This window comes from Micromys minutus (genome assembly GCF_963924665.1).
Source record: "Micromys minutus genome assembly, chromosome: 21".
Taxonomy (NCBI): domain Eukaryota; kingdom Metazoa; phylum Chordata; class Mammalia; order Rodentia; family Muridae; genus Micromys; species Micromys minutus.
The window spans coordinates 20,119,141-20,146,777 of record NC_137956.1 but is presented as its reverse complement, the minus strand read 5'-3'; the positions used below and the strand labels follow the sequence as shown (position 1 = coordinate 20,146,777).

The window sequence follows — 27,637 nt, the reverse complement described above, 5'->3', positions numbered from 1 at the left end:
AAAAGAGAAAAAAAAAAATAAAGATATAAGAAGAGCAAGGAAAAAGAAAATAGGAAAAAACAGAAACCAGAGTATACTTTAAAATTAATGTATTTTATGACATGAAAATAAATATGTATAAGAAAAATAAGATGAAGACCAGAATTTCTTTCTTCTTTCTTCCTATGAGTGTGTGTGCGTATATGTGTGTGTGTTTATCTATACATCTATATCTATATATGCATAATTTGTTTCTGGTTTTTGGTACTTACCAGAAAATTTTTCTTGAACTTCATGGCTTAACCCTGAGATTATTGAAAAAAAAAAAAGTGTATCATCAACACTAAAATTCAATTCACAAAAATCTGTCTTATACCTACCTGTAAGATCATTTTAAATGCACTATTCCAAAACACTCAGGATAGAAAAATGAGAGACTAAAAAAAAAAATAAACGCTCCAAATTACTTAAAGCTCTCCCACTTTTCCGAATCTCTTTCTGCTAACTGAGGAGTAACTATTCAAGCACCACGGGCTGGTAACCTATAATAGCACTTGCCATGGGAGCCCGACAGCCTGAGCTCCTTCCCTGGGATCCATGTAAGGGTAGAAAGGAGAGGACCCAATCCACAGAACTCCAACCTCCGTCCTTGTTATGTCCCAGCACCTTCACATACACATCGAGCACAGACACACAATGACCATTTATTTTAAAACACTAACATGTGCTTGCTATCGTGTGTGTGTGTGTGTGTGTGTGTGTGTGTGTGTGTGTGTGTGTGTGTGTTGTATCTATTTTCTAACTAGAAATACATCACAGTCATAAGAGGAGAAAACAATGAAATCCTAGACTCAAACTTGTTATAAGTGAGAAACAGATCCAACGTTTGATATCTTTGGTTCCAGACTTCAATGCCACTTGTTGCTTCTGACAGACCAAAACCAACAAGGCTTTTCTCTGGGCTGTGAGGAGATGTGCGACTGAGGGACACAATATGAACTTGTAATCCTGGTTGTTTCGTCTCTGCCTTTGACCTTCCAGTCAGGAATGCTCAGATGGTGACCAAGGGTTTCCAGGGACTTACAGACATAAGTATGAGAGTCTTACAAAGGCAAGCTAACTTTTTATGATTGATTCTGACCACATCTGACTGATTAAAGTCAGGGCTCTGTCATGAAGTAGACAGCACAGTAGACTTCTAATTGCTTAAACTTAGAAAGGGGATCATGCTGCCATTTTTATTAGCATAAAGGAAAACAGTAACTATAAAAGAATCAGAAATGGCAACTCAAAGCAACAATAGCAGATAAAATATTACAGCATTCTCAGCTGCAGAGTATGCTGTTGCCATAATGAAAGAAGCAAGCTATTCCCATTAATAAGAATTCGGAACTCACCGATATGTATAAGGTAAGAGTGATCCTTGATGAAAGCTTCTGCTCTCAAGGAGTCATCCTGGAGGTCAACCATCACCGAGTCTAAGTTGATATTCTTCAAAGGAAGTAAACCAGGAAGGTTAAAGCATGAGAACTAGCCCCAAACGACCCACATGTGGGGTGGTGAGTGGCACTTTCACGTACTGTTAAAGATCTCCAAGCAGTATAAATATTACTCCTGGTCCTCATTCCTCTCTCATTCAAGGCAATGCCTACCTATCTATGACCATCACTGTGATTCTACAAAGGTAGGACGAGCTCTAAGCAGACATGTGCTCTATTCAGCATCCACCATGGCCCCTCACCTTGAAGTCATGAACTCTTAAAACTACATGTAGAGCATCTATTAGTTGTTCAAAAATAGTTTTTGAAGCTTGGATTACCCAAAATACAATTCACAGGCCACACAAAGTTCAAGAAGAAAAACCAAAGTTCAGATGCTTCAGTCCTTCTTAAAAGGGGGAACAAAAATATTAAAAAATATTCATAGGAGGAAATACGGAGACAAAGTTTGAAGCAGAGACTGAAGCAAAGGCCATCCAGAGACTGCCCCACCTGAACATCCATATACAGCCACCAAACCCAGACAATATTGCTGATGCCAACAAGTGCATGCTGACAGGAGCCTGATAGAGCTGTCTCCTGAGAGGCTCTGCCAGAGCCTGACAAATATGGAGGCGGATGCTTGCAGCAAACCACTGAACTGAGAACGGGATCCCCAATAGAGGAGTTGGAGTTGACAGGGTTTGCAATCCCATAAGAACAGCAATACCAACCAACCAGAGCTCCCAGGGACTAAACAACTATCCAAAGAGTATACATGGATGGACCCATAGCTCCAAACACATATGCAGCAGAGGATGGCCTTGTTGCACATCAATGGGAAGAGAAACCCTTGGTCCTGCCAAGACATGCCCCAGTGTAGGGGAATGTCAGGGCGGGGAGGAGGAAAGGGGTAGGTGGATGGAGGAGCACCCTCATAGAAGCAGGGGAGGGGAAATGGGATGGGGGGTTATGGAGGGGAAACTGGGAAAGGGGTAACATTTGAAATGTAAAAAATATATATATTCAATTTTTTAAAAGGAAAAAAAATCGAGAAACAATGCAACAAAAAAATAAAAATATGATCCAGAAATCAAACTCTTTAGTTATTTTTATTTTAGTTTTCCCACTGGGTGATGCTGGAGAAGTATATAACCTATTAACCTCAGCTATGGTAAGTTTACTCAGGGAACGTCTTAGACTCAGTAAAGTGTGTGGCACGTACTACTTACACCGCACATTGACTACACCGTCCTTTGGGAGTCTCCCCTTTCCTTGGTCACTGCACTTCGAACCCCACAGGAGTTAATGTAGAGCATATCCCAGCTTCTCTGGGCCTACCCTCTTAGTTTTAGACTGTGAGATGAGGAAACAAGAGCTAGAGGGAGAGCAGGTAGGACTAGTGGTGTGTTATTAGGCAGAGGTTGGCCACTTCAGCACAGTGTTCAAACCACCACCACAGGAGAGAGGAGGCCCCTGCTCAGAGAAGGCTCTACACTTCTATGAAAATAGTTTGAACTCTTGAAAATCCCAGGGATTTTCTTTAGATTGCCTTTAGATTCACACAGCTCAAATGTGGGAGCTCAGCAGGCACTGGACTATGTGGTTGAAAACATCTAATAGTCCCTTGAAGACCCCATAAATGAATGCGCTCCCTTTGTTACACAGGGCACCTGAAGGCCATTAACAGTTGAAGCATGTTAAGTCTCAGCACTATATCTTTCTAATCTCAGAAGATGTAATCTTATGACAAAGTTAACTAGAAAGCACCAACAATGCTTAATAGGTTTAAAGGCTACACAGCATATCTGCCAGGCAGGAGGCTAAGTTCCAAATGCAAACTAATCCTCTTTGTAAATTGGGAAGAATGGGCTTCCTATCTGGGGGGTATTGTGGAGAATGAATAGGTTAATATAAGAAAAGATTGTAGAGAAGGACTTCATATAAATAAACCCAACTAATTCTTACTATCTGTTTTCAGTAGATGTTTACCTTCCGTTTGGTGTATATGACAATGGTGACTGAAGACTCTGTTTGGAACCAGTCATAGCTGTAAGACAATAAGAATGAAAAATACTCAGGATGATGTGTAAGAACACATGAGGTCAATCAATGTTTAAAATCCACAGTGAGAAATGTATTTCTCCAGGTAAAACTCTTTCCTAAATGGTGGTCTTAACATGTTGCACTTACCATGATACAGCTGACATCTATTTCTAAACTTAAATATCTACCTCTGTGTATTTGAATAAAACCACCAAAATGGGCAAAATAAAGCTTCTATTTTTTCTATTAAAATCTTCAGAGTAATGACAGAATACATACATGTGTTGTTAAGGAGCATGAGGAAATCTGCATGCTTATCACCTTTCCTCTCTATAATAAAAATATCACTACTAAAGAAATTCATTCTTAAAAGAGAGACGAGATGGAATTAATTCTTGAGCTGGGAAGATGGCTCAGTAGTAAAAGTGCTTGCTGAATAAATGTGAGGACATGAGTTCAAATCCGAACTGCCCACATAAAGCCTGATGAGGGACTGAACATCTGTAATCCCCGTTCCTGTGGCAAGAAAGAGGCAGGAGACTACCTGAAAGCTCACAGGCCGGTTGCCTTTGGCACACGTGGCAGCAAAGGACAGGAGAAGAAAGACCCTGTTTCAAACAAGGTAGAAGATGAGGACCCATGCTCAAGGTTGTCAAAACTTTCACACGTATGCCATGGTACATGTGCATATACACAGTTTTTAAAAAGAAATTCATTCTTCAAGGTTATGGGTCAGTAATAAAAGTTAGGGCAAGGCTGATCGAGTCAGTACTGATTACCTGTGTAAGAAGCCACATGGAGGCATCTTTAGTCCCTTAACAAAACTGTTAACAAACTTATTTAACATTATGTATGGCAGGGTGCTTCTGTCAGAGCAATGAAGACCAGTGGAAAAGAAAAAGAATACCAGAAGAGAAACCTGAGTTCATTTAAGGCACCATTAACATGGTATTAATCAGCCAGGAAAATTAGTGTTTAAAGCATTTTAAAGTATTTCCATTAAAATTTATTTTTTAAAAAAATCCACCAAAATAGGTATATAAGATTGAATACTAAGATAAATGGTGGCATGGCTATGTGATCAAATAAAAAAAAAATGCTTTCACAGAATACTAACAGATATTGCTCACAGGGAAAACTAACCTTAATTCAAATATAGCGTGGAAGGGCAGGGCATAGATCAGTAAAGCACAATGTCAGGCATCTATGTCTAAGGTTAACAGGGTTACAGCTGTTTTTCCTGTTTCTATGTTTTCTAAACTTTCTACTCTGACCATACATTTTATCATCAGAAAAAAATTAATATAGTGTTTTAAAGTATTTAAAATGGATCCAATGTCGGTTACTTAAAATCTGTTCACGGATCTGCCCCCGCATTTGACACATGAGGTGCAGTGGTCTGTTCGCTAAGCAAGACTGACTGGCAGTAAGCAGTAAACCAACCCCTTGGTCTTTCCTCTAATGTCTGTGGGTCCGTGTAAAAAGAGTGCATACCTTGGAGAACTAGGGCCTTCCCTGGGCAGTGTGTCTGTCACTTGGCTCTTGGGAAGCATTCCTTCACAAAAACAAAACAAAACAGCAATTTATCTACATCACACTTGACTTGTTTTTACATACACACACACATACATACATAAAGGACATAAGTAATAAATGCGATACTAAATGAATTTTCATAAGGCAGAGAGACCCTTGTCACCAGCATGCTCATTTCGTGCTTTCTAAAAGCTTGCTCTCTCCCAACAATGGCCACTACTGTGACTCATGCCAGCAGACTAGTTTTAAATGATGGACAAGTATTAATGGCACTATTTACTATATAGAGAAGGGATCATAAGACATGGTGTCCTTTGGTCTGGCTCTTTTGTCTACCCTTATACACATTACAGTTCTAACGAGTCAAATCTTCCACAGCACAAAGGAGATCAATTCCAGATACCTTTGAAGAATCAAGAGAACAGCACAGAGATACAGCTTATGAGAAAAGAGCAATGCCAAACTTATCAGAATCTATCCTGAGTTCAAGATGTGCAAGAAGAAACCATAAAAGAAGTCTTACATGATATCCCTCTGGTAACATGGGTAAGCCCGAGTTAGAGCAGCGTAAGTAAGTGAGGTAGTCCAAAAGAACACTCTCCCTCTCAGTGCTAGCTGACAAAATGACTTCAGTCTAAGGGATCTGGCCCTACTGCACAACAAAACTCATCTATCCCACTCAGGATTTTAATCAGCTGTTGGAATAAGGACACAAAAAGCAGGCACATTACATTTGCAAATATAGAATTACTATATAGACTTAGCTGAGTCAAATGTAGAAACAGTTACAAAATGCAAATACATGCATATGTACATAGATACGTACACATAAGTACACAGAAACATACACATACACTTCACTACTATACAGGATCCGAGTCACAACATGCAATGGCCCCACAGCGGAGCACGCTATGTTTCACATTTAAGTCTATCTTCAACTGAAACGTTAAATACATTGAGTGAACCCAAAGTAAAGATGCTGTAAGTCACATGTGGTAGGCAAGAGGGATGATTACTTCTACAGCGTCACAGAAGAGTCAACCATCAGATGAAGCCCAAGATCAGCCCTGCAGGTACTGCAGTGTTATATCACAACAACTTCAAACATCATAAATGTCAAATTACAGTCTATTTTCTCACTGAAAAAGAAGGTAATTCTACTGAAAACCTAGCTTGCTAACTCTATTTCTATAACTTTGTAAACAGGGAGGGAAAAAATATCTGAATCTACAGGTACAATCACATAATTCAGAGGAGCCCCACCATTTCACAAAACAGTATTGACCACCACACCACACTGCGGTACAAAAGGGGCAGTGCCAACCATGAGGATGCCTGTACTGATCAGTCAAGGAGCAGCCTAGAGTAATAAGCTTCTGGAATCTTCCTAACCCCTGAGGTGAACTCATATACCTAAGAGACTATTTTAGCCTTGTTTTAGTCACTATAAGCATTTATGCATTGGGTTCAGAGATTTCATGAAAGCAATTATTTTAAGAGGAATAGTTAAAATAAGGGGCCCATAAAGTTCTAGTAAATCCCTTAAGTTTGGTTAAGCAGCTTTTGAATTAAAAAAAAAATCTGAATACCCCAGACAATGCAATGTAGCAATATCACACATAAGCATGTAAAAATGAGTAATTATTATTACTAATTTATATGACTTACCATTTAAGACTTTCTTTCCTTCACGAGAGTCTGTATTTGGAAAGGAAAAAGTCAGATAAGAATACTGTAACATGAAAGAGAACATCAAGTCATATTTCTTGATTAATCTCATTATTATTAAACTATGCCTGAGAATAAAAATGGGGCTATGACATGAAAGGCTTTTCTTTCATTTTAGTAGAGACCATCAGCCCATCTCTCCAAATAGGGGTGTTTGTGTGTGTGTGTGTGTGTGTGTGTGTGTGTGTGTGTGTGTGTTTGATAAATTTATTTCTTGACCCCTACTCCCAAGTGCTGGCAATCAGTCTGTGGACTCTGAGAATGCACAGCACAGGTTCTACTATTGAGCCACAGACACTTCCTAAGCTCTTATACCCCAAGTTTTGTCGGAGATGTCCTATTTTAAATTAGTATAAAGAAAACATAATTTACTAGTTATATTCTATAAAATACAAATATTAATACTCCAAAGAGATTCTATTATCTATTATGAGTCTTTCAGTCTATAAGCATATCTATACTATAATAAGCATAAAGTCATAAAAAATGAGGCAAATATGTTAAGATTTTCATATGTACATATAATACAAGTATTATCGTTAAAACCCAGAAAAAAAATCTTTTCAGGTATATTTTTCAGGATAGCAGCCAACTCATAAAAGTTTAGTATATTTTAGTAACCACACAAGTGCTACAGAATTATGGTCAAAATAATCCCCTCAGCAAGTTGTTAGTAGTTTTAAAAAGTTTTAAAGAATAATAAACTAAAATATTATATTTAAAAAGTCAAAGATGTTCCAATGTGATGCTCCCCTTTCCACTAGCCTCAGGATCCCTCAACATGTGGTCCTTCTTTTTTAACCTCCCAAGTGGAGTTACAAGTGTCTGCCATGCTCTGCTTTCAATGTTTTGTCTTCTAATTTCTAATAATCAAAACTCCCATAAACACCTCTAATTCACTCATCCGATAGAATGGTCATAACTAAAAAAACCAAATTGTCATCTTTTTCCTTTTAATCAAAATAATTCTTTAATTGATAGGACTTTTACAATATGCAACAAACTATTGCCTTTCTCTTCAAGAATGAAAATAAGAGGCCAAGGCCTAAACTGATTGACAGCTCCTCAACAAAGCCAAGACTTACTCTGTCTCCTCTGAAATCACCCTACTTTTCTTGACATGATGCCGTCTGATGCTTCCTAAAAACATACAAGACTTAAAACATGATGACAGTTATAGCATTTGCCATTTGTAAGGGAGCACTGCTGTCCACTGCCTGGTCCTAACTGTCCTCCATCAGTGTTAGCTGTTATGACTAATGCAGCTCTGATAATCTGCTTTACCTGAAAAGAAACAGCGAGTTCACAGTACTGCAAATTAAAGCCATCTTGGTGTATTTTGGAGCCAGCCACCATCTAATAAATTTCATTTGTCATGGAAAAAAAATCTGTTTTTACCCAAGGCACTCATAGATTTTGAAAAATTACTCTAGGTAATTTGTTTCTAGGAAAAGAATATTTCATTAGAGGACTATTTTGCCTAATGTGCACTGACTTCAATCTGCCAGAACTTACTGGATTTTTCAGAAGTAACCCCCTGTTGCCCGTTTTCTAATATAAAAAATTCCAGTATGAAGAAAGCTTCCTCTTAAATTGTTTAAATTACCTTCACAATTATACCTAAGTTCTAAAAAGCTGAGTCATATAAATTTTTCCATGTTAAATGCATTTATATTTGGATAATTTTAGTTGGAAGAGAAATTTTTTCCCTAAGAAGAAATCCAGTATCATTTGTTGATAACTAGTTTCGTCATTTGAAAGACTCTATGAAAAACTAAACTGGTATCTTTTCCTAATGTTGGCTAAATGGCAATATTCTGCCTGGCTAAAGCCTCTCTTCTGGATGGGCTCAGTCAGTCAGACTGCCCTGCTAGTCAGCTGCACTCAGTTCTTCAGCATGGGGGTGGGGGTGGGGTAGAAGCAGATTGCATCTTAAGTCTAGGTTGCAATGACAGCAGCCAATTCACAAAAGTCTAATATATTTTAATAACCACACAAGTGCTACATAATTATGGTCAAAATAACCCCGTCAGCAAGTTGTTAGGAACTTTCTAAAGTCTTAAAGAATAATAAACTAAAATAACATATTCAAATTTCCAATCTGAAAGAAGTCACAAGTTAGGGTTCCCCTTCCTACTAGCCTAAGGATCTCTCAAACTTGTGGTGCGCGCGTGTGCGCGTGCACGCACACGCGTGTGTACACACACACACACACACACTTGATGTAAAGTTTTACTGATTAATACAACACTTACATCATTAAACTCAGAAAAGATGAGCTGGTGCCCAATTAAAAGTTTCACCCTGACTGACTGGCATTCATGGTACTGAAGAGTACTGTGCGCACCACAGCAGGAAAGAGATGCTTATCAGTATCTCCCAGCCACAAGCCCTGCAACCTACAACAGTGACCTGCCTGTAAGATACACAGCTGCAATAGTGGCACAAGGGACACAAATGTAACCAACCACCTTTCTTTTTTTTTTTTTTTTTAAAGAAATTAAGGCTCACACTTGCTACTGCCAAAGCGACCAGAATCTGACACAAGCCTAAACAAAACCCCACCGCTACTATTCTGTTAAAAGAATATAGCAAAAAATGGCTCCTAGTGATGTATTACTACCCCTATAGAACAGTCATCGGAGAAGCGTCTGCAGTAGATGAGAATTGACCCAGACACCCACAACCAGTCAATGTGCAGAGAGTAAAGGACTTTGAGCATTCCATGCTGATTGGGATCTTTGTTAAGCTCCTCCCCTAAAGGCTCATGGATCTATGCAGAAGAGGAGAATAGACCCTAAGAACCAACGGTGATTGATGACTCCTAAGACAATGCAGCGTCACTAGGTATGTCAATCACACTCCAGGCCAGGCCCCATGCCCAGGATAGTTGGCCAACATAAGACGATCTTCATATTTTGTTTGTTTTGCTGACTTTTTAATCTCTTATACATATTTTTGGTTTTGTTGGCTTGTTTGTTTTTGTTTTATTTAAGAAAAAGAGAAATGGAGGAACACACATAAATGAGTAGGCAGTTGGTGGGGAGAATATTGGGGAGAGGAAAAAAGATGACCAAATATGTTGTATAAAAGTATTTTTATAAGGGAAAGGTCCCTTTGTCTGAAAACATTGCTTTTTTGCTCTGCAAAATTCTTATTTTTCTTCCTAATGCCTTGTAAGTCACTTCAAATCACTGCCACCAATCTACAAAATACTCATGACCCAAACTGTCTGGCGCCGCCCAAACTCTCACAGGTCCTGTCAATTAACAAGAATGTTCTCTTTTACTGGAAAAGAAGCATCTTTTCATGGCGAAACATAGCATCACACGCTAGTTTACTCCTAATGAAATGACTGTAGAAATGAACTGAAAACAAAAAGCCTCAGTGTTATAAGCAGTGAAGCACAGGAACACCAGTGGCATTTCCACACTCACACGTGTTGCTTAGATTCCAGTTGGCTGGCAAATTTTGCTTCAGTTAATTCTTCAATAGCTTTAAAATGTTCATCCATATGTGTAAATGTAGGAAATATGAAAGCTGCCATATGTGTGCTTGTTGGTATGTAGTCATGGCACAAAGACAGAGGACAGAGGACAACCGTGGGCATTGGTCTTAGTGTAAAACCCGCATATCTGGGCGCAGACTTGTCTGCCTAGTTCTTGTCCCGGCCTCCCATCTCCTTGCCGAGTTCCTACAGTTGTTAGGGTTACTGGGTGACAGATGCTGCTCTACCACGTGCGGCTTTTACTTGGGTTCTGGGCGTCTGAATTTGTATGGCAAGCACATGTATTCATGGAGCCATTTCCCATTTTATTCTTATACTTCATTTTACTAATAATAAAAAAAAAACATCATTAGGTACCCTCTATGACCGGCACGTAGGAAAATAAGGTCTAAGTAGCAGAGATGAGGCTTGTTCCCAGATCTGTCTATGAAACTCTGCTCTTCCAAAGGTTATGCTACCCCAGTAATCGGTGTCAGGAATAAAGATGGAGTAGGAAAGGAGGTTTTTATTTTGTTTCTAAAAGCTCATACCTTCTTTTCCTAAAAAAGATGCTGCCCTTCCCTGAACCAGCAGAGAGAAAGAGCAGTGTTTATAATTTAGTCCTTTATGATTAGGGCTTAGCCTGAAATCTCCATTTCCTTACACCCCTGGTTTTACCACCATGGAGAAGGGCTTTGGTTTTTTGTTTTTGTTTTGATGGTCTAATGTGCATCTGCTTTTAATTTCATGTGTTTCTTTTTTTTTTTTTTTTCCTTTCTAAAATGCAGTTCTCGCTGGTTCAGTCTCAGTTCTGTGTGGTTGCTTTTAATACTCCCATAAATTTAGGTTATCAATTCAATCTCATTTCCCTAAAAATTTAAGACACAATTATCACAGCTCTGGACAGGTATAACAAGGCTCAATAGCACAACTGCCCTTCATTTCTGAATTACTTTCTTGGGTATTCTAACTACTGACCTGTGTCTATGGGAACAGGGTTTCAGGCTGAATTCATGTTCCTCTGATACGAATCCTCCAGGCATTTGCTAGGTACACTAGGAAATCAGTAGTGAGAGACTCGCTTTTGGTCTTAGCTTTCTGGAATCACATAGGTGACATGCTTAAATTTCAACCTTGCTTTAAACTGGTATGTGGCCTATCAGAATTCCCAAGTGGGTCAGACTTTAGTTTGTTAGGAAAGGCAACATGGGTACATAACTAAATGTTATTTAGTTGAGAGAACCCAAGCTGTCTCAGGAAAAACTATCAGCACCCATGCAAACATGGTCCGAGACTGGCTTCCAAGAGTGAACATGCATAGAAGCAGTAGTCCCAGCAGTCACTGCTCTTTAATACGCATTCATACTCCCCAGTGGATAACACACTAACTACTCTCAAATAGAACCAAGCAAGTGCTGCAGAATGGTTGTGGAATGCTTGTCTAGCATACACAGGGTCCTGGGTTCAATCCCCAGCACTGCAATAAAATTAAATTTAGTCTGCATAGTCAGGCATGGTGGTGCATACTTGTAATCTTAGGTAGCAGAGCCTAAAGGATACCTGCAAATGTAAGAGATGCCTGGTCTACACAGAGGCTGGTCTCAAATATAAAACAGAAGAAACACAAGAACTATGCAATCTGTGAAGTGGTGCACTGCCCTCCTAATACTTATACTGAGAACCCCCAAACTCTCCTTCCTGACCAATCAACAACGTGCTTTTCCCTTCTTTTCCTATGAGTCCCCCACTACCACTTAAGTGGGGGACAAATCTGAGTTAAAGAGCTCTTGGCCTCCTTGCAGAGCTGGAAGTACAATGCAGATGTTCTTTGAATAAAATCCAAGTTCCACAATATTGCATTCAAGGACTATCAGGAAGCACACCCTCACTACTATGAGCACTGTGTCGTTCTCAAGGAATTCTTTCTCCTCCATCACCTTATAAAAAGTGTTGAGACAGACATGGCCGTCCAGTATCTCCCTTTACTGTTACATACTTTTTCCACTAAATACACAGTTCTACCAAGTCCAGGCTGTAAACAGGTGTTTGGTTCCAACTCTCTGCCTTTTATAGATCCAAGCCCCTGTTCCCTACCTCTATGTGACCATGGACATTTCCCTGTGGATCTAAAGTCACAGGACTTACATGGTGGTTTACTAAGATAATCCTCCAGCAATGAAACCTTGAATTTAAAAAATTCACTAAACTAATCAAAGATTAAACTAATGAAAGATTCTGTCTAAACAGACTGATTCATTCTGAATGAGAGCCAGAGTCATGAGTAACTGGACAGAAATGACTATATCCCTTCACAGAAAGGGGTTATATGAAGTATCCCTGCTTCTGCAATTCTACTCCAACTCCAGGGGAGCGCTCTTATGAAAGAGGGTCAGAAGCAGCTGTCAGATAGGAGAGCTCCAGCTCAGAGGTAGGTAGACTTTCAAAGAAGCTTAACAAAGAATGAGTCTACACAGGTGAGGAGACAGGGAAGAGTCAAGATAAGTGGGGAACAAAGGTGGAAGGCAGCACTGTATTGTATCACTTCTTACCAGTTGAATTATAAAGCTGAGCATGGGGCCACACACCTGCCACACCTGTAATCCCAACTTTTCAGAGGTTAAGGAAAAAGGATCCTGAGTTTGACTGTAGCCTGGAATAGCAGAGTGAGATGCCAACTCTAAAATTAATTTTAAAAAATTAAATATAAAATCTCAAGAGTAAAAAACCTCAGCCAACATCTGTAGCCAGTACTGCCATTTACCTGCTTAGTTACTGACAGCATGTGAGATTACTGAAAACCAGGAAGCCAAGAAAGGTTCTCTTTCTATGCAATTTACTTCTTACAACTTTCTAAAAAATACATCATTTTTTTAAAAGGGAAAGATATACAGAATTCTTTATTTTTCTTTTCTCATTTGTTTGTGTGTGTTTGCGTGTGTGTGTATGTGTGTGTGTGTGCATGTTTGTACATCTGTAAGTAGGGGGCAGGTATATGTGCATGCATGTGGAGGCCCAAGGTTGAGTAAAACCTTTAGAGCAGATACAGTAGAAGGCCAGTAAAATTGAGGAAAGTACTGTGACTTATTTATTCCTATTCATTGAAATCCAATTTTATTTTCGAAAACCACTTCTTTTTACTTACCTTTTGGAACCGCAGGCTTCACAGCCATCCTGCCAACCAGGCACTCTTTCAGCATGGATTCATAATTGACCCAGCGATGAACCTAGCATGGGAAATGAAGGGCTGATAGGCAACATGACTCTACTCCACAGGATGTTCCTATTTTACCATGAACAGTGCAGATTCAATGAGCCAGCCACAGATAAAGACCGTTTAGAATGTCCTCAACGTGCTGTCCGTAGACCTCTGACACTGTCAGGTATCCACGAGGTCCCAACAATTTCAAAAGAACACAAATGTAATTTATCCTCTTTATTTCTTTGCCATTTACAATGCAACTGAAAGCACCACAGACTGGGGTAGGCACTAGTGTTTAAGAATATCCCTCACAGAGTATGAAATTACTGTCATATTCCTCATGTACCATAAAACAGAAAATTTGAACTCAGGCTAGTCTGGAACAAACTATGTAATCCAAGCTACCCTCTAACTCACAGACATTCGCCTGCCTCTACCTCCTGAGTGATAGGATTACAGGTGTGCACCACTACGCTAGAAGCATAGCATTGTTTAAATTAATGAAATCCTAAAATAAAAGTTCAAATGTTCAATTGTGAAAAGATTAGAAAGAACACAAGATTCAAAACCATCAGTAAAGGAAAAATCATTTACATTACTCAATATCAGTCATGATACATTGTTCCAACATTTAAAAAATGGTCAAGCAATATTGTTAATAGGATATTAATAATCCTAAGGAAATGAATAACACTAAATAGCAAATACATTACAAAATGGGCATATACTCATTAATAGAAACTGAAATTTTATTTGCAATTACTCACAATGCATCTACTATTGTGTAAAACCTGCCTTTAGACCATAAGAATTCGGGTAACTTAAGCAAACAGATAACAAAGACAGACAGATATTCAAGGAGGCAAGGGTATAGGGTTTGTCAATTACAGGACTCTAAGCAGCAGGCACTTAAGTATGTTCAAAGGAGAATATTTACTCCGACATACTACTTTATTCAGGGTCTCAAAGATCAGTCACGACTAAATTCATTTCACTGTTACTAATGATCACTCACAGCTGAATTGCAGGATGTTGCTTAGACAATCATCCTCAAGAAGGTGAATATATTTGTTGTGTTACCCAAACTACACCTGAACAGAAAGCTAAGTGGGTATGATGGGAAAGGGCAAAGACTACTTAGCAGCTCAGTCCCTTTCTCTGGAAACTGGCACCAGGAAACACAGAGAGAAGGTGAGGCAGTGTGACCCCAGGAGACTGAGTTGAAAGACCAACAGACCACAGGATGCAGCAATGTGTTAAGCACAGCACTGCCTTCCCCCCACACAGCCATGTGCAGCTGGTGCTGAGGAATATAAACTATGAGATTTTTTAATTGGGAAATCTGATAAAGAGGCACATTCAACCAGGGGACACAGGGAGAGCCAAGAAAATCTACAGCAGACAAGTTAGGCATGAGCTGACTTGGTTTACATTGCTAAAAATGAATGAAAAGCAAAAAGAACATGTCTTGAAGCAAGAAAACTCTACCAAGAGAAGGTTAATGCAACCAGTGAGCCAATGGGACTTTGCATTAGAGCAAACATGTCCCACTTTTAAAGCAGATGCGCCTAAGTATTTTTAAACAAAAAACAAATTACGTTTCTGACAACCTGATCCAAAAAAAAAAAAAAAAAAAAAAACTATCTATAATCTCAGAAATAAAGAAAAAAACCCCAACATAACAGTATTAAATAACATGGTTAGTTATCACTAAAATACAAAAGGAAATGTGAAACAAAGGCAAATTACTAAACTTCTAAGGACTATGATGTCAGAATAACCATTAACAAAATTGATAGTAATTAACACATTCTATGGAACTTTTAGACAGTGCAGGAACTTGTGCTCCTTTGTAAATTTGGAGTAAAGGATACTGACACAAATCCTTTGAAATGCAAGTAGACCCTCTCCTGCTAATTTAGGAAAACCAAGTTTCCCATTCATTAATCAACAGTACCTAACTTCCTCCAAGGTGTATAGGTACCACACAGTAACACAGACTTGATGTACTGGACCTACCTACGAAGGAAATAAGAATGCTACATGCTAACTAAAAAATTTTAATTAAATTAAAAACTGCTGATTTTACTGTTTAATTACATTAAAAACTACTGTAATTACTGTTTCAGTAATTTGTAACTGCAGATCCACCTGTCCCTTCTCTCACTGAGGGTGTTTTCTGTAAGCCAATTACCATCATGACTAAAAGAAATCAAGGTGAGTGCAAGTCTTAGCAGCAGAGGAGACGAAGTACATGCCACATTCTTGAAACCATCTCTAGAATTGTAATGCAGGGATTTGGGAAATCTCACGAACAGCTGCCACCTGTGAACACCTGCCTACATTTCAGAGTTCAAGCACACCCATCTCAGACAATCACAAATCCCTCACACTAAATCCATGCACACAGCGCTCTGATTCTCTGAAGCAACTTACCTCATTGAAAAGATCTGTTCCATCCATCCCTGCGGCTCTCATAAGTTCATCCTCCCCACCAGGATGGTACTCCATATATGGGCTGACATTGTAAACAAGCCCTGCATCAAAGCAAGGAGAATAATGTCCAAATCAACTTCTTACAAATTGTAAGGCCTACAAATGTAAGTTTTGATAGGAGTTCATTTTTTCAAAGAAGTGGGAGCTGTAAGTCTAAAATTCCACTGACATTATGAGCTAGCTAATTAACCTCTCAGTTTCCTGGTTCTCTTAAGGAGCATGGGACTTGTTGGTTAAGACAAGAAAGTTTAACACATCAATACCTGCAACCAGAAAAGCAGCGTTTGCATCAGCTCCTTTCCCCAATTCCCACAGAGCTGTGCACACACACAAAGAGAGAAATAAAATTCCATCCCACGGCTGTGTACCACCTGGTAAAAATCTGCTGAGAAGGACGAGTTTCTTCTTCCTGTGTCACATGTCCAGTGAGTAAGTGAGGGTGAGCCCCAGGCAGGCTCTGTAGAAGGCCCCTATCTCTGCAGTTACCCAAGGATAGAGGCTCCAGACTGTCATCATTTGATCTTCCCCAAACATTAATTTAATCTGTTTGTGCGATCAACTATAGTTTTATCTTTTAAAATAGAAGACCAAGGGGCAAAGGCAGGAAGTGCTGACTGGAGGCCTCTTTCATCCTGAAAACAAGCTTTCTGAGTCTGCACGGGAAGCTAACAGCAGACAAACCCAGCTGTAAACCCAACTCAAAGGTGCAGCGAGAACTGGGTTTTGTGGGTTTTTTTGTTTGTTTGTTTGTTTTTTGTTTTTTTTTTTTTTTTTGTTTTTTACTATCTAAAACTGATTCCTCATTTAGGAAGACTTTTAAACATTTAAACCCAAATAACATAAAATGTTCATTTGATATACTAATTTTGGAGGGAAGCAAAGGCTGTTGCTCATTATGAAGAAAACCACTTGATCCCCTTTGATACAGAGACTTATACTCAACCCGTCTTGACTTTAAAAAAGCATTTCCTAACAAACAAAAACAAACAGAACAAACCCCCTTGACTGTGACGTGAGAAATCAGAAGCAGATCTGCGACCTCACTGCACAGTGCATAGAAATAAATGCTATCTGTGGACAACTGTAGGCTCCTTCCCTGATGCTGTGATAAATCATCCTGACAAAAGCAACTCAAGAGAAACAGTTTAATTTGGCTCACAACTCCAAGTTACAGTCCATCACTGTCAGGAAGTCAAGGAAGCAGGAACCTGATGTAACTGGTCAAATCACATCACAGTCAAGAGCAGAGAGCAATGTGGTAATGTTTGGATGCACGTGCTCAGCTTGCTCTCTCCTGTAAATTCAGTTCAGAGCTCAGCCCATGAAATGACACTTCCCACATTCAGGATGGTTCTTCTCAACTCAAATAACCCAATTAAGACACACACACACACACACACACACACACACACACACACCTAATCTAGACAATTCAGCATTCAGGTAATTCTATATTGTGTCAAGTCAACAATCAAAACTATCAATAGGTAGGAAAGATGAGTTATCAGTTAAGAGCCCATGATACTCTTGCAGGGGACTCAGGTTCAGAGATAGTAACCATCCTTAACACTGCCCAGGTAGCCAAGAACAGAGAATAGATAGGCCCTGGATCTAGCAGAAAACCAAATATGATTGTTCTGCTAAAGGAACATAGCAAATAAAATGACTCCTAATAACATTCTGTTATAATCATAAATCTTGTTCAACCATCATCAGAGAAGCTTCCTTCTGCAGGAGAAATAAACTCACAAATAGACCCACAAATAGACAACGTGCAGAGAGTAACAGGTCTTGGGACATTCAGCCTCAAATGGGATGTCTCCACCAAATTCCTCCCCTCTGGGCTTAGGAAACCCAGCAGAAATGGAGGCAAAATAATTGATATAAGAGCCAGTGGGGTGAAAGACACCAAGGAAACAAGTCCTTGTAGACACGACAGCACTGATGCACATGTGAACTCAGAGACGGTAGCGGCACGCACAGGGCCTGCAGAGCACTAAGCCAGATGGAGTCCCAGTGCTGAGAAGGAAGTTAACACACAGCCTCCATCCCTCACCTACAGGCTACTACTTCCAACTGACAACCACTTACAAATTCATTTTCTCCAATAGCAACTCACTGAGTTTACAAACCATGCTTATGGACAAGTCCCATGGCCAGCAACAGACAGCCAAGACAAAATAAACTCAATGGGATTTTTGGTAAGTTTTGTCTCATAAAGTTTTGTCTGGGCATTTTTAAATGTTACAGATCTTTTGTTTATATATTATGGTTCATAATTTGTTTATATTGGAATGTGGGGATATGTGTCTCAGGGTCTATATGTATTTCTTAATGCTTTTCCTTTGGCTCTTTGTGTGTGTGTGTGTGTGTGTGCGTGTGTGTGTGTGTGTGTGTTTGTTTTGTCCTCTTCTGTTTTTACTTTATCTTTCATTACACTATTATTATTACTATTATGATAATGATGATGTTAGATGCCTATTTACATTCTAATGAAAGAAAGAGTGTGGACTTAGGTGGGTGGGGAAATAGGTAGGATCTGAGAGAAGTTAGAGAAGGAAGGATTAATAAATTGCATAGAAAACAATATTTTCACTTAAAAAAAGATAAACTAAAACCAGGAGGCATAATTCTTTAAAAGGAAGAAGCTCCCTTGATTCTGTAAAGAATCAGGGATCCTTGAAAGAGCACACTCTCTACATAATGAGAGTCATAATTGAATAGCATACAGAAACATTCTCTCAGGAGCATTCCCCCATTCTCAACAAACACAAGAAACCATTCTGTCTGGATAGGTTTGCTTATGCTGGACATTTCATACAAGTGCAATCATACAAAACATAGTCTTTTGCAGCCCTAAGGATATTTTGGTTTTATAGCTATATGGTAAATGGCATATGGTAATATGCCATGTGAATACATCAAATTTGGTTCATCTACTCATCACTAGATGGGCTTTTATGTTGTGTTCTCATGTCTGAGTTGTATGGACACACATGATATCACTTATTGTCGATATATACATCTAGGAGAAAATATAATAAACAGCCAAATGGTGCTATACTTTGGATCCCAAATGTCCCTTAAAGATCTGTGTTGATGTTTGGGTACCAGCCCGTGGTGCTATTGGAATTATGTGCTTTCAGTTGGTTGAGCCAAGGGGAGGGAACTAGTTCATTCAGGAAGATCCAGCTTCTCCTGTCGGTCTTTCTAGCTCTTGGCTATAAGCCGAGCAGTTTCCTTTGCCATGTATTCTCACCATCATGTAACACCTTGGCACTGGCACCAAGCCTTGCAGACAGATGACAATGGACTAAAATCTTTGAAAGCATTAGCCAAATAAAGCCTTTTTAAAAGTTGTTTATCTTGGGTATTTTGTTAATGAAAGAAGTTATTTATATGCAGCGTTTCCTAGGTTTGGTGATTTGAAGAATGGGAGAACTTTAAGACTCAAAAGTCTGGCAGCATTCACATAAATAAAAGGAAACATTAAAAACTGAATTTTGGTTTTCATATTCAAATATTAAAATTCCAGATTATATTCATCCAATAAATCTATTTACTGTGTATCATAGATGTACCAATAATTATGCCAATTTTTACCCTCGCAATGGTAATTTTTAATGTTCTAATTATCGAAAGCTTATTTTTTAGTTATATCTCAAATGCTCCAGAGACAAGAAAAGCCTTTACTAACCTGTAGAACCTGAATCAGGCCACACTATCAAAAGATGACTCGATTCAGAACTGCAGCACACTCCACTATAATCTCCAGCCCAGATCTATGTTACAGTGCCTCCAAACAGTCCTATCTTAGACTGACCACGTGTTAGTGCTGAAGACCTGTGTCTGTTTGTCTGTCTCCCACATGAAGGTACCACGGTGTTCCTGGCTAGGTAACTATGTATGTAAACCACCATGGATCACCATACAGACTTAAGGGTATCCCCATGCTTTGGGACACATGTTCACTGACTGGGAATTTTTCATTTCTTTTTTATTCTCTTCTGTAAGTTACAGAGTCTCATAGTAGAGCTCAAGGACTCCAGAGGAGGCTCAAGAAAGACACTTCTGGTGGTTAAAGGTGAAATTTTTTTCCAATAAAACTAAAATACTATGTTTGTTTAAAATTCTTGTTCTTTCATAATTGTGGGGTTTTCTAGAAGCTACATAAATACATGATATGAGGCTGGAGACAGTAACACAACAACACACATGATATGAGGCTGCAGACAGTAACACAACAACACACATGATATGAGGCTGCAGACAGTAACACAACAACACACATGATATGAGACTGCAGACAGTAACACAACAACACACATGATATGAGACTGCAGACAGTAACACAACAACACACATGAGCTGTTTCCTACTAAGCTGAACACTAGAGATAATTACCAATCAAAAATTATGTACTCCTATATTTTTCATTTAGAAAAGTTATTTTCATAAAAATAGGTACTATGTACAACATATTATAGTTTTGTTAAATTAATTTATAATGTTATTTATATTTCTTAATTTTAATTAATGTTAATGTTAAGAGATATCATGCAAACAAAAGCCTTTTAATATTCCCAATAATTGTTAAAAGACTAGGGGTTATTTCAAGATCCAAAGAAAGTCTGAAAGCACTCAGGTAATTAAAGTAAACATATTAAGAACTAATTTTTGGTTTTAACATTCAAACAAATATTAAAGTTCTAGACTACATTTAATAAGCAAATTTAATGTCTATTATGTATGTAGCAAATGTTAAATGCCATTACAGAACAGCATTTTTACTTACTTAAAATTTTTACCATTGTTAATAATGTTAGCCCCAAAATATATAATAGGAAAAGATATGTTCATAAGGTAAAAACATGGAATAATTCACCATTTTTCAATTATACAGGAGTTTCTCTAAGCCTTAGAGTCTAAAGACTGTGATGACTTCGCCATCTTGTGTTTAATAAAGAAACTGCACCCCCAATTTCATGTCTACAGATGCTTATCTAGTTCTAAAAATTGCTGAAAGGGAGTAAAATCTACAACTCTGAGTGAAACTTTTAATTCTATCCATCAGTTCTTCTAATGTCTTCATGTGCTTTGAAGCTTTGTTACCACACATAGTGTTTCTAATGAACCGATTCTTTATGTATGTGTGTGAGTGTGAGTGTGAGCATGGGAGCATGTGGATGCGCACGTATGTGCATGTCTGCACATTATGTACATGTCTGCACATGTATGTGGAAGCCGGAAGTTAACTTCAGCTGTCTTCTTATTATGCTTTGAGACAGTCTCTGACTGAATCTAAAGCTCATCAACCTCTGGTCTCCACACAAGCAGTGTTCTCATGAGTGTGAGTGTGTAAAAGCACATGCATATATACATACAAATATTTATAGGTGATACAACACACACATATGGTTTCCTTTAGCGTCTCAGAGACCTTTTCTCTAACAGCATTCAATCACCAGGCTCTGGAATGGGAAGCTATTGCATATACTAGATAACCCTGAAAGTTTTAACTGTATCACCTTGGTGTTAAATTTCCTGGCAAACACATGTTTCCTTCCAAGGGAATGCAACATAAGGATGCTACAAAAGATTTCCATCCCATTAGATCTCTGTCTTCTGCATCAATATACAAATGGCTATATAAGGAAAAATACTGTTCACACTGAGAACAACATTATTTATGATCCAGCAAGGCAATTTTTGTTACCAAGCCTGAAAGCCCAGGCAAGTTTCTGAAATGTTCAGTGAGTGCTGCCCACCTCTGATGCATATCCAACAGTCCTCTTTCTTGTTGTGCTTCTTAAGCTCTTCTTCAGTTACTTCAACTAACCTGCCCTTCAATCCCGTCAAGTCCTTTCCACTTTTGGTCAGTCGGATCCAATCCATAAGACTCCTGCCTTGTTTTAAAGGTACCTAAAGAAAGGAAAACAAAAGTTGTGACTGGTTCTAAGTTGGCTGCTTCCTCTCCTCCTCCATCTTTTTGCCTTTGGACTGCTTCCATCTACTTATTAGCGTTTTAAAAGAAGAAATTCTGGGAAGCATGGCAAGTTTGGGGACATCCTGGACAACAAAGCAAGATCCCATCTTTAAAAAGATGAGTAAACTGATAAAACTAGAAACAACACTTCTATGAATTCTCTCATCTTGTGTGTGGGGGTAGGGAGTTTGAAATTGTTCTACTGCATTAGAAGTTTACTACCATTTTCAACAAGGAAAGTCCTGCCATGTAGCAGCTCAGGTTGGTTACAAAACTGGCAGCCATCAATCCTCCTGAGTACTGGGATTGCACAGGTAAACTGTCATGCCTGACTTTCTTTCTTTAAAAAAAAAAAAAGTTTAAAATTTAATTTCCCTCTTATTCTCTTTAACTTTTTTTTTTACTTTTGATCAACTTTAATTGATTTAGTTTTTATTTTTTATTATGGGGCAGGGTTGGGGGAGGCTTTCACCTAGTTCAAGATGTCCAGGAAATTCAGATGCCTAGAATTTTAAACAAAATATCATTTAAGATACTATGAGATAGGACTTAAAAATTCTGTCTCACAAATTTTCTTTATAATGGCAGTAAGGTATAATGGACACAGTATTGAATCTAAAGTGAGAAATTTAGAATGTCCTGGTCCTAGTTCTATTACTAATTATGCTATTGATGCCATTTTGAACCAAAATTTGTGACCTTAGCAATCAAGAGACTTGACAAAAGATATGCCAAAGACTGGCTGAAGTGGACCTTTAAATGGGAAATCAGAAGTTACTGTGCCATAGTGTTTTCTGCAACCCCATTGGTAAAGTATAATCAAGCACAGAAAAATACTGAGAGGAAGGGTATGGGGAGGAGAGGAAGCCACAGATGACTGTGTGTCACTGATATGAGCACAGTGCAGCCATGTCAAAGGCTTCCATGCCTGGGACACGGGAACCGGCACAGTCTTGAGTGTGAATGTTGACAGTGTATGCAGAAACTGCCAACCACAGCTTCCTCCTCTAGATGACTGCTCACCTACAGAGACCTTCCACTGAGATAAGCCAAACATGTCTCGGAGACTGGCTGAAACCAAAAACAGCACCAAATACCCTATGGATACCTGTTTCTCCCATACATTTTTTTTTTCTTTCACAATTCATGAAAACTTTTTACTATGGGTATTAATGACCTTAGCATAATTTTTTTTTTACTAAGAACTTTCATATTTCCACTCACAGAAAACATTTCATGGCTTCTCTTTGACATAGAAGAATTTCCACTATTGTTAGTCCAACACATGGGCCATTAATGGCCCAAATTAATGGCGACTTAAAGATATGCACTTCAATTTTCAACTACCTATTTGGTAACAAAAAAGGTGACTTCCAGGTGACTAAGAGATGGGCAGTATGTGGACCTTAGACACAGGACAAGACAACTCATGCTGTTGACTATAGATAACAGAAAAGATGGGACATGAAGTCATGAACTGGGGAAGATTACTGTGTTTTTTAATGGTGCTCTTTGCAAGAAATATCTACTAACCCTACCTACATGATTTAGTAACATGACACTAAAGAGTTCTGTTTTCTTTTACAAAACACACTGTCAAGATTTTAAGGCTGAAAGATTGGATGGTCAGACTGTGCTCCCTCCTCCCAAAAAAAAAAACAAAAAAAAAAAAAAAACAAAAAACCTTACACAATAATAAACCTGTTCTGCAAGGTGGGGCACACTGGGAGGTGTTTAAATCCTGAGGGTTAATGTAAATAAAAAATGGCTTTGAAGCTACAAGTTCTCCAATATTTTCTACTGCCCTTGATGTCTTCTAACAAAGCATAAGGCCTTAGCTAGGTATGAGCACTCTAATAAATAAATCTGTCCTTTATCCACTCAAGTACTCTCTTACAGTGGTACTAAGTGCATCAACACAGGCTCACTAGTACTTTAGTTAGGATGGTCCTGTGGAAACAGCCACTCCTCACTTGTCCAAGTAGCTCATGACCGAGTGCCAAGAGAATGGTACTGCAGACAGGCACACTCGAGGACGCTTGCGAAACACACTTTCTGGAGTTATATCTAATTTAGGCATTCATTTACCCCAAAACAAATAGGTCAGTACCTCTAGAGTACACTCCATCATCTAACTCAACACTCTTGTTTTGACCGTTGGTGAAACTCTTCTGGTGACTTGATTTCAACCAAAGAATAAAAAGTGAGAAAAACAATTCCTATCCCAGAGAAAATCACTGGGCTTTCTCTCTATTCAGTAATCCCCAGGGCAGTTAATCTTTTGGAAATGTAACTCAAACCATAAATCTTCCTTTTACAGTGGCTCCTTTCAGTGATGCTTATTAAATTCCTCAACTGGTAGTCAGACCCTCCATAATCTGGTCACAGTTTGTATTACTAGCTCCATGTTTTAGCCTCAACTTTCTATCAGATGCTTTCGCCAAATGGGGACAGATTCCCCAATAGTGTCAAGCACTTGCTCACTGCATTTTCCTCCAATCTAACTCCAACCCGTTTTTGTGATAACACCCTATTGAAGTACAGAGTATGACTGTGTTTTCTTACCTGTGCTGCCTGCCTGTAAGACTAAGTTCCTTGAAATCAGAGACCACCCTTCAACACACCAAACTGTCTTAGTTTCCTTTTGCTGCTGTCATTAAACACCATGACTGAAATCAACTTATAGAAGAGTTTATTTTGGCTTATGATTCCAGAAGGGGATTCCAAAATGGCAAGGAAGGCGTGACATCAGGCAGGCAGAGCAAGCAGCCGACTAATCATATAGAAACTGCACACAGAGATGAATCAGAAAGAACAAACTGAAAGTGGGGTGAGGCTGTAACCCTCAAAGCCTGCCCAAAGTGACAGTACTGTTTCCAAGAAAGCCAAACCTCCTACAGGTTTCATAATGGCCCCAGACAGCACCATCAACTAAGGAACCCCACAATCAAATGCCTTAGCCTATGTAGGACATTACACAGTTTCTCAATAAACAATGAACAGCTATTGCATAAGGAATCTGTCAGGTTTGGATAAAAGGAGTGGTAAGTAGTATCTGCTGAGTGTATAACAAGGCTGTGTTATGGAAAACATCGTCTCACTTAGTCGTATGAACAAGACAACAACAACATCAACTGGTCATCCCTACACACACCTGAGCCAAAGGGTGAATGAGATGAAGTGGTGGCTCTTAGAAAGACATCTCATTTCTATTTCAAGTCTATGCTTTTAACAATTTAATAGTCAAACCTCTCCGGCTGTGCTCCATTTTTGAAAACTTTATCTGATTGTTTAATCCAGTCCTAATTCAGCTTCTTAAGGGTTCAAGATGGTCTCATTTCATAAACTAAGAGATTAAACCCATCTGAGGTCCCTATTAAATCACACAGAGATCTTACTTTGCCCTCTTTTGGGACAACAAAGCTCCCATCTGCTGCCACATCTAAAGGAACTTGTGTTTGCCTGTAAGTTTTCTCCTTTAAATAAGTGCTGAGAACATGGTCGTTTCCATGAAGAAAGGCAGAAACTGACTTTCTCATTCTGCAAAGGGCAACCTTTGACTGCAGAGCCCATTATTTAGCTTAAGGAGACCAAGATTCACAGCCGATGGCTGGTGAGCAGCCGCGCACACACACAGCATTGAAGGAAGCACATTATCACAAGCTCACGTGACTGATGCAGACTTTCATTAACCTATTTCTTTTTACCCAGAATGGAGCTAGTAAACGCCCCATCTTCAGGGTAGCTGTGAAGATTCAACAGACACAGGAAAGGGACTCAAGATACACATGACCATCAGTGAGCCCACAAAACATCTTAGTACTATGTATAATTAAAGCTGGGGACAGATACTTCTAAAAAACACATAAAAACCTCAACTCCTTTTTTGAGCTAAGGTCAAAACCTCAGATCTAAGTGGAGAAAAAGAAGCATTCAGTAAAAGTCTTAAAGTCATATAAAGTAACTAGAAAAAGAAATCAAGTAGCCCAAGAAGATAGAAGTCTCCAAAGAAAACACCAAGATGTGGTTACAGAATAAGGAACTACCAAAATAACATAAGCAAACAGCATTCGCCTTACAATGAATACACTGCACAGTTTTTACTGAATTTTGTAAATTTATATTTGTATTTCCACCTGCTGCTGACAGTAACCATATTCAACAAATAGTCAAGAGGGTACCAGATTCAAAATCAACCAGGGGTGTCCACAGATGAGGCAGAGCTGGAACAATTAGCTATCATATACATAGAGGAGTGTGACTTGGAAAGGTGGCATTAAATCTGATGGGAGATCTACAGACTCCAGTCTTCCCTACCCACCAGACTTGCGGTGAAGTCTCTCTGGCTGTCGCTGTTCAGCCTTGGTCTTCTGACAGTAAAGAACAAAGGACTGGAGAGGGCAGAATGAGGCAGAAAAGCAACCACGCCGGAAGCAGGGTGCCTAGTAGACCTACAGAGGCCAACTTCAGCAGCTTGAACACACTCAGGGCATATGAGTCTAGTAGACGAACAGCGTCGCCACTTACCTTGCTGCGCCCCTGGGAGGCAACGCGCTGCTGGGAGCCGGGGGCCGGGAAAGCCTGGGAAGGGACGTTCAGCATCCTGGGCCCCCGGCTCGGGCCGCATCCAGGCTCCGCCACCGGACAGGCTCGCCTGGCGGGACTCAAGCGGCCACCACCGCCTGTGCCGGCTCCTTGGCCCGGCCGAGGCCAAGCCCCCGACCCACTTCCGGGGTCGCCAAGGGTCAGGCGCCTCGTGACGTAAACACGCTCACGGGAGGCGGGGTGGGGGCGGAGTCAGAGGATAGGCGGGGTGGCTGGGGGGTGGATTGGAGGCGGCGCATGCTCAGTTAGTCTTTGGTCCTAAACTTCAGCACCACAAGGAACTGACAGCTTTCTGCTGAAAGATCAGAGAGTGAAGCTGTTCCCCAGCCCTGGTGCTGATAGAGGCCAAGGATCATTTCTAGTAGAACAAAAACACCAGTGCCTGTCTCTTGATAAACAACATCATCGGACTGCTTAAAAGATGGAAGAAATAACACTATCAAAACGTTCAAGCTTCTAAATAGTTCTCTCCTGCAAAATACTAAGTTCTAGAAAAGAGGATGTTACAACTTCATGAGCTAAGAAGCAGAACTCAAGCAGCCTCTGCTGTGGGTTAAGAAGAAAACCTCACCTTTGGGGAACCTGTCTGGAGAACAAGTAAAAGACGTTCCCAGTCTGCTGTTATATCCGCACACTTCCTCCTCCCATAACTTTTCACTTTCCCTGAAATTTTCAAGGATTTCAATCCTAAATAGAGTGGTTTGGTTTTGGTGGCATTCTTGTACTTAATGGTTTTTGCAAATTACTTTTAGTTCATTAAAGGAACAGTTTGTCTGTTTGAATAGACTTGAGTTTTTGTAAGAGATAAATGGCCATATCTAAACCATATACTGCATACACACACACACACACACACACACACACACACACACACACACACAGCATATACACACTAATAGGCATGTTACAAAAGACAGACCACCTTGTACTATTCTGATTTGTTAACAAGAGAAGCACCTAATGTTGTGGGCCCGTGTTGGTGATAAATTGGACTTTCTTTTGCATGTCTCTAGCAGAATACACAGATCCACAGGGTGGAATCCGATAAAAAGAGAACATTTTCCCAAAGAGCAGATCTACAGAACCCTATCTAT

At 39.4% G+C, this 27,637-nt stretch overlaps 1 protein-coding gene across 2 annotated transcripts in view; it reads right to left on the bottom strand.

Moving 5' to 3' along the window:
- Positions 1-26,675, bottom strand: part of CYB5R4 (cytochrome b5 reductase 4) — a 53,597-nt gene extending 26,922 nt beyond the window's left edge. For both annotated transcript variants that reach the window (XM_080933933.1, XM_080933934.1), the window contains exons 1-9: positions 26,466-26,675; positions 21,721-21,874; positions 15,893-15,993; positions 13,400-13,481; positions 6,711-6,740; positions 4,998-5,058; positions 3,450-3,507; positions 1,377-1,470; positions 252-284 (exon numbers count right to left, since the gene is read on the bottom strand). In XM_080933933.1, the coding sequence (XP_080790059.1) occupies positions 252-284; positions 1,377-1,470; positions 3,450-3,507; positions 4,998-5,058; positions 6,711-6,740; positions 13,400-13,481; positions 15,893-15,993; positions 21,721-21,874; positions 26,466-26,540 (688 nt within the window). In that variant the 5' untranslated portion in view covers positions 26,541-26,675. The remainder of the gene's footprint in view (positions 1-251; positions 285-1,376; positions 1,471-3,449; positions 3,508-4,997; positions 5,059-6,710; positions 6,741-13,399; positions 13,482-15,892; positions 15,994-21,720; positions 21,875-26,465) is intronic.
- Between the last annotated feature and the right edge of the window lie 962 nt (positions 26,676-27,637).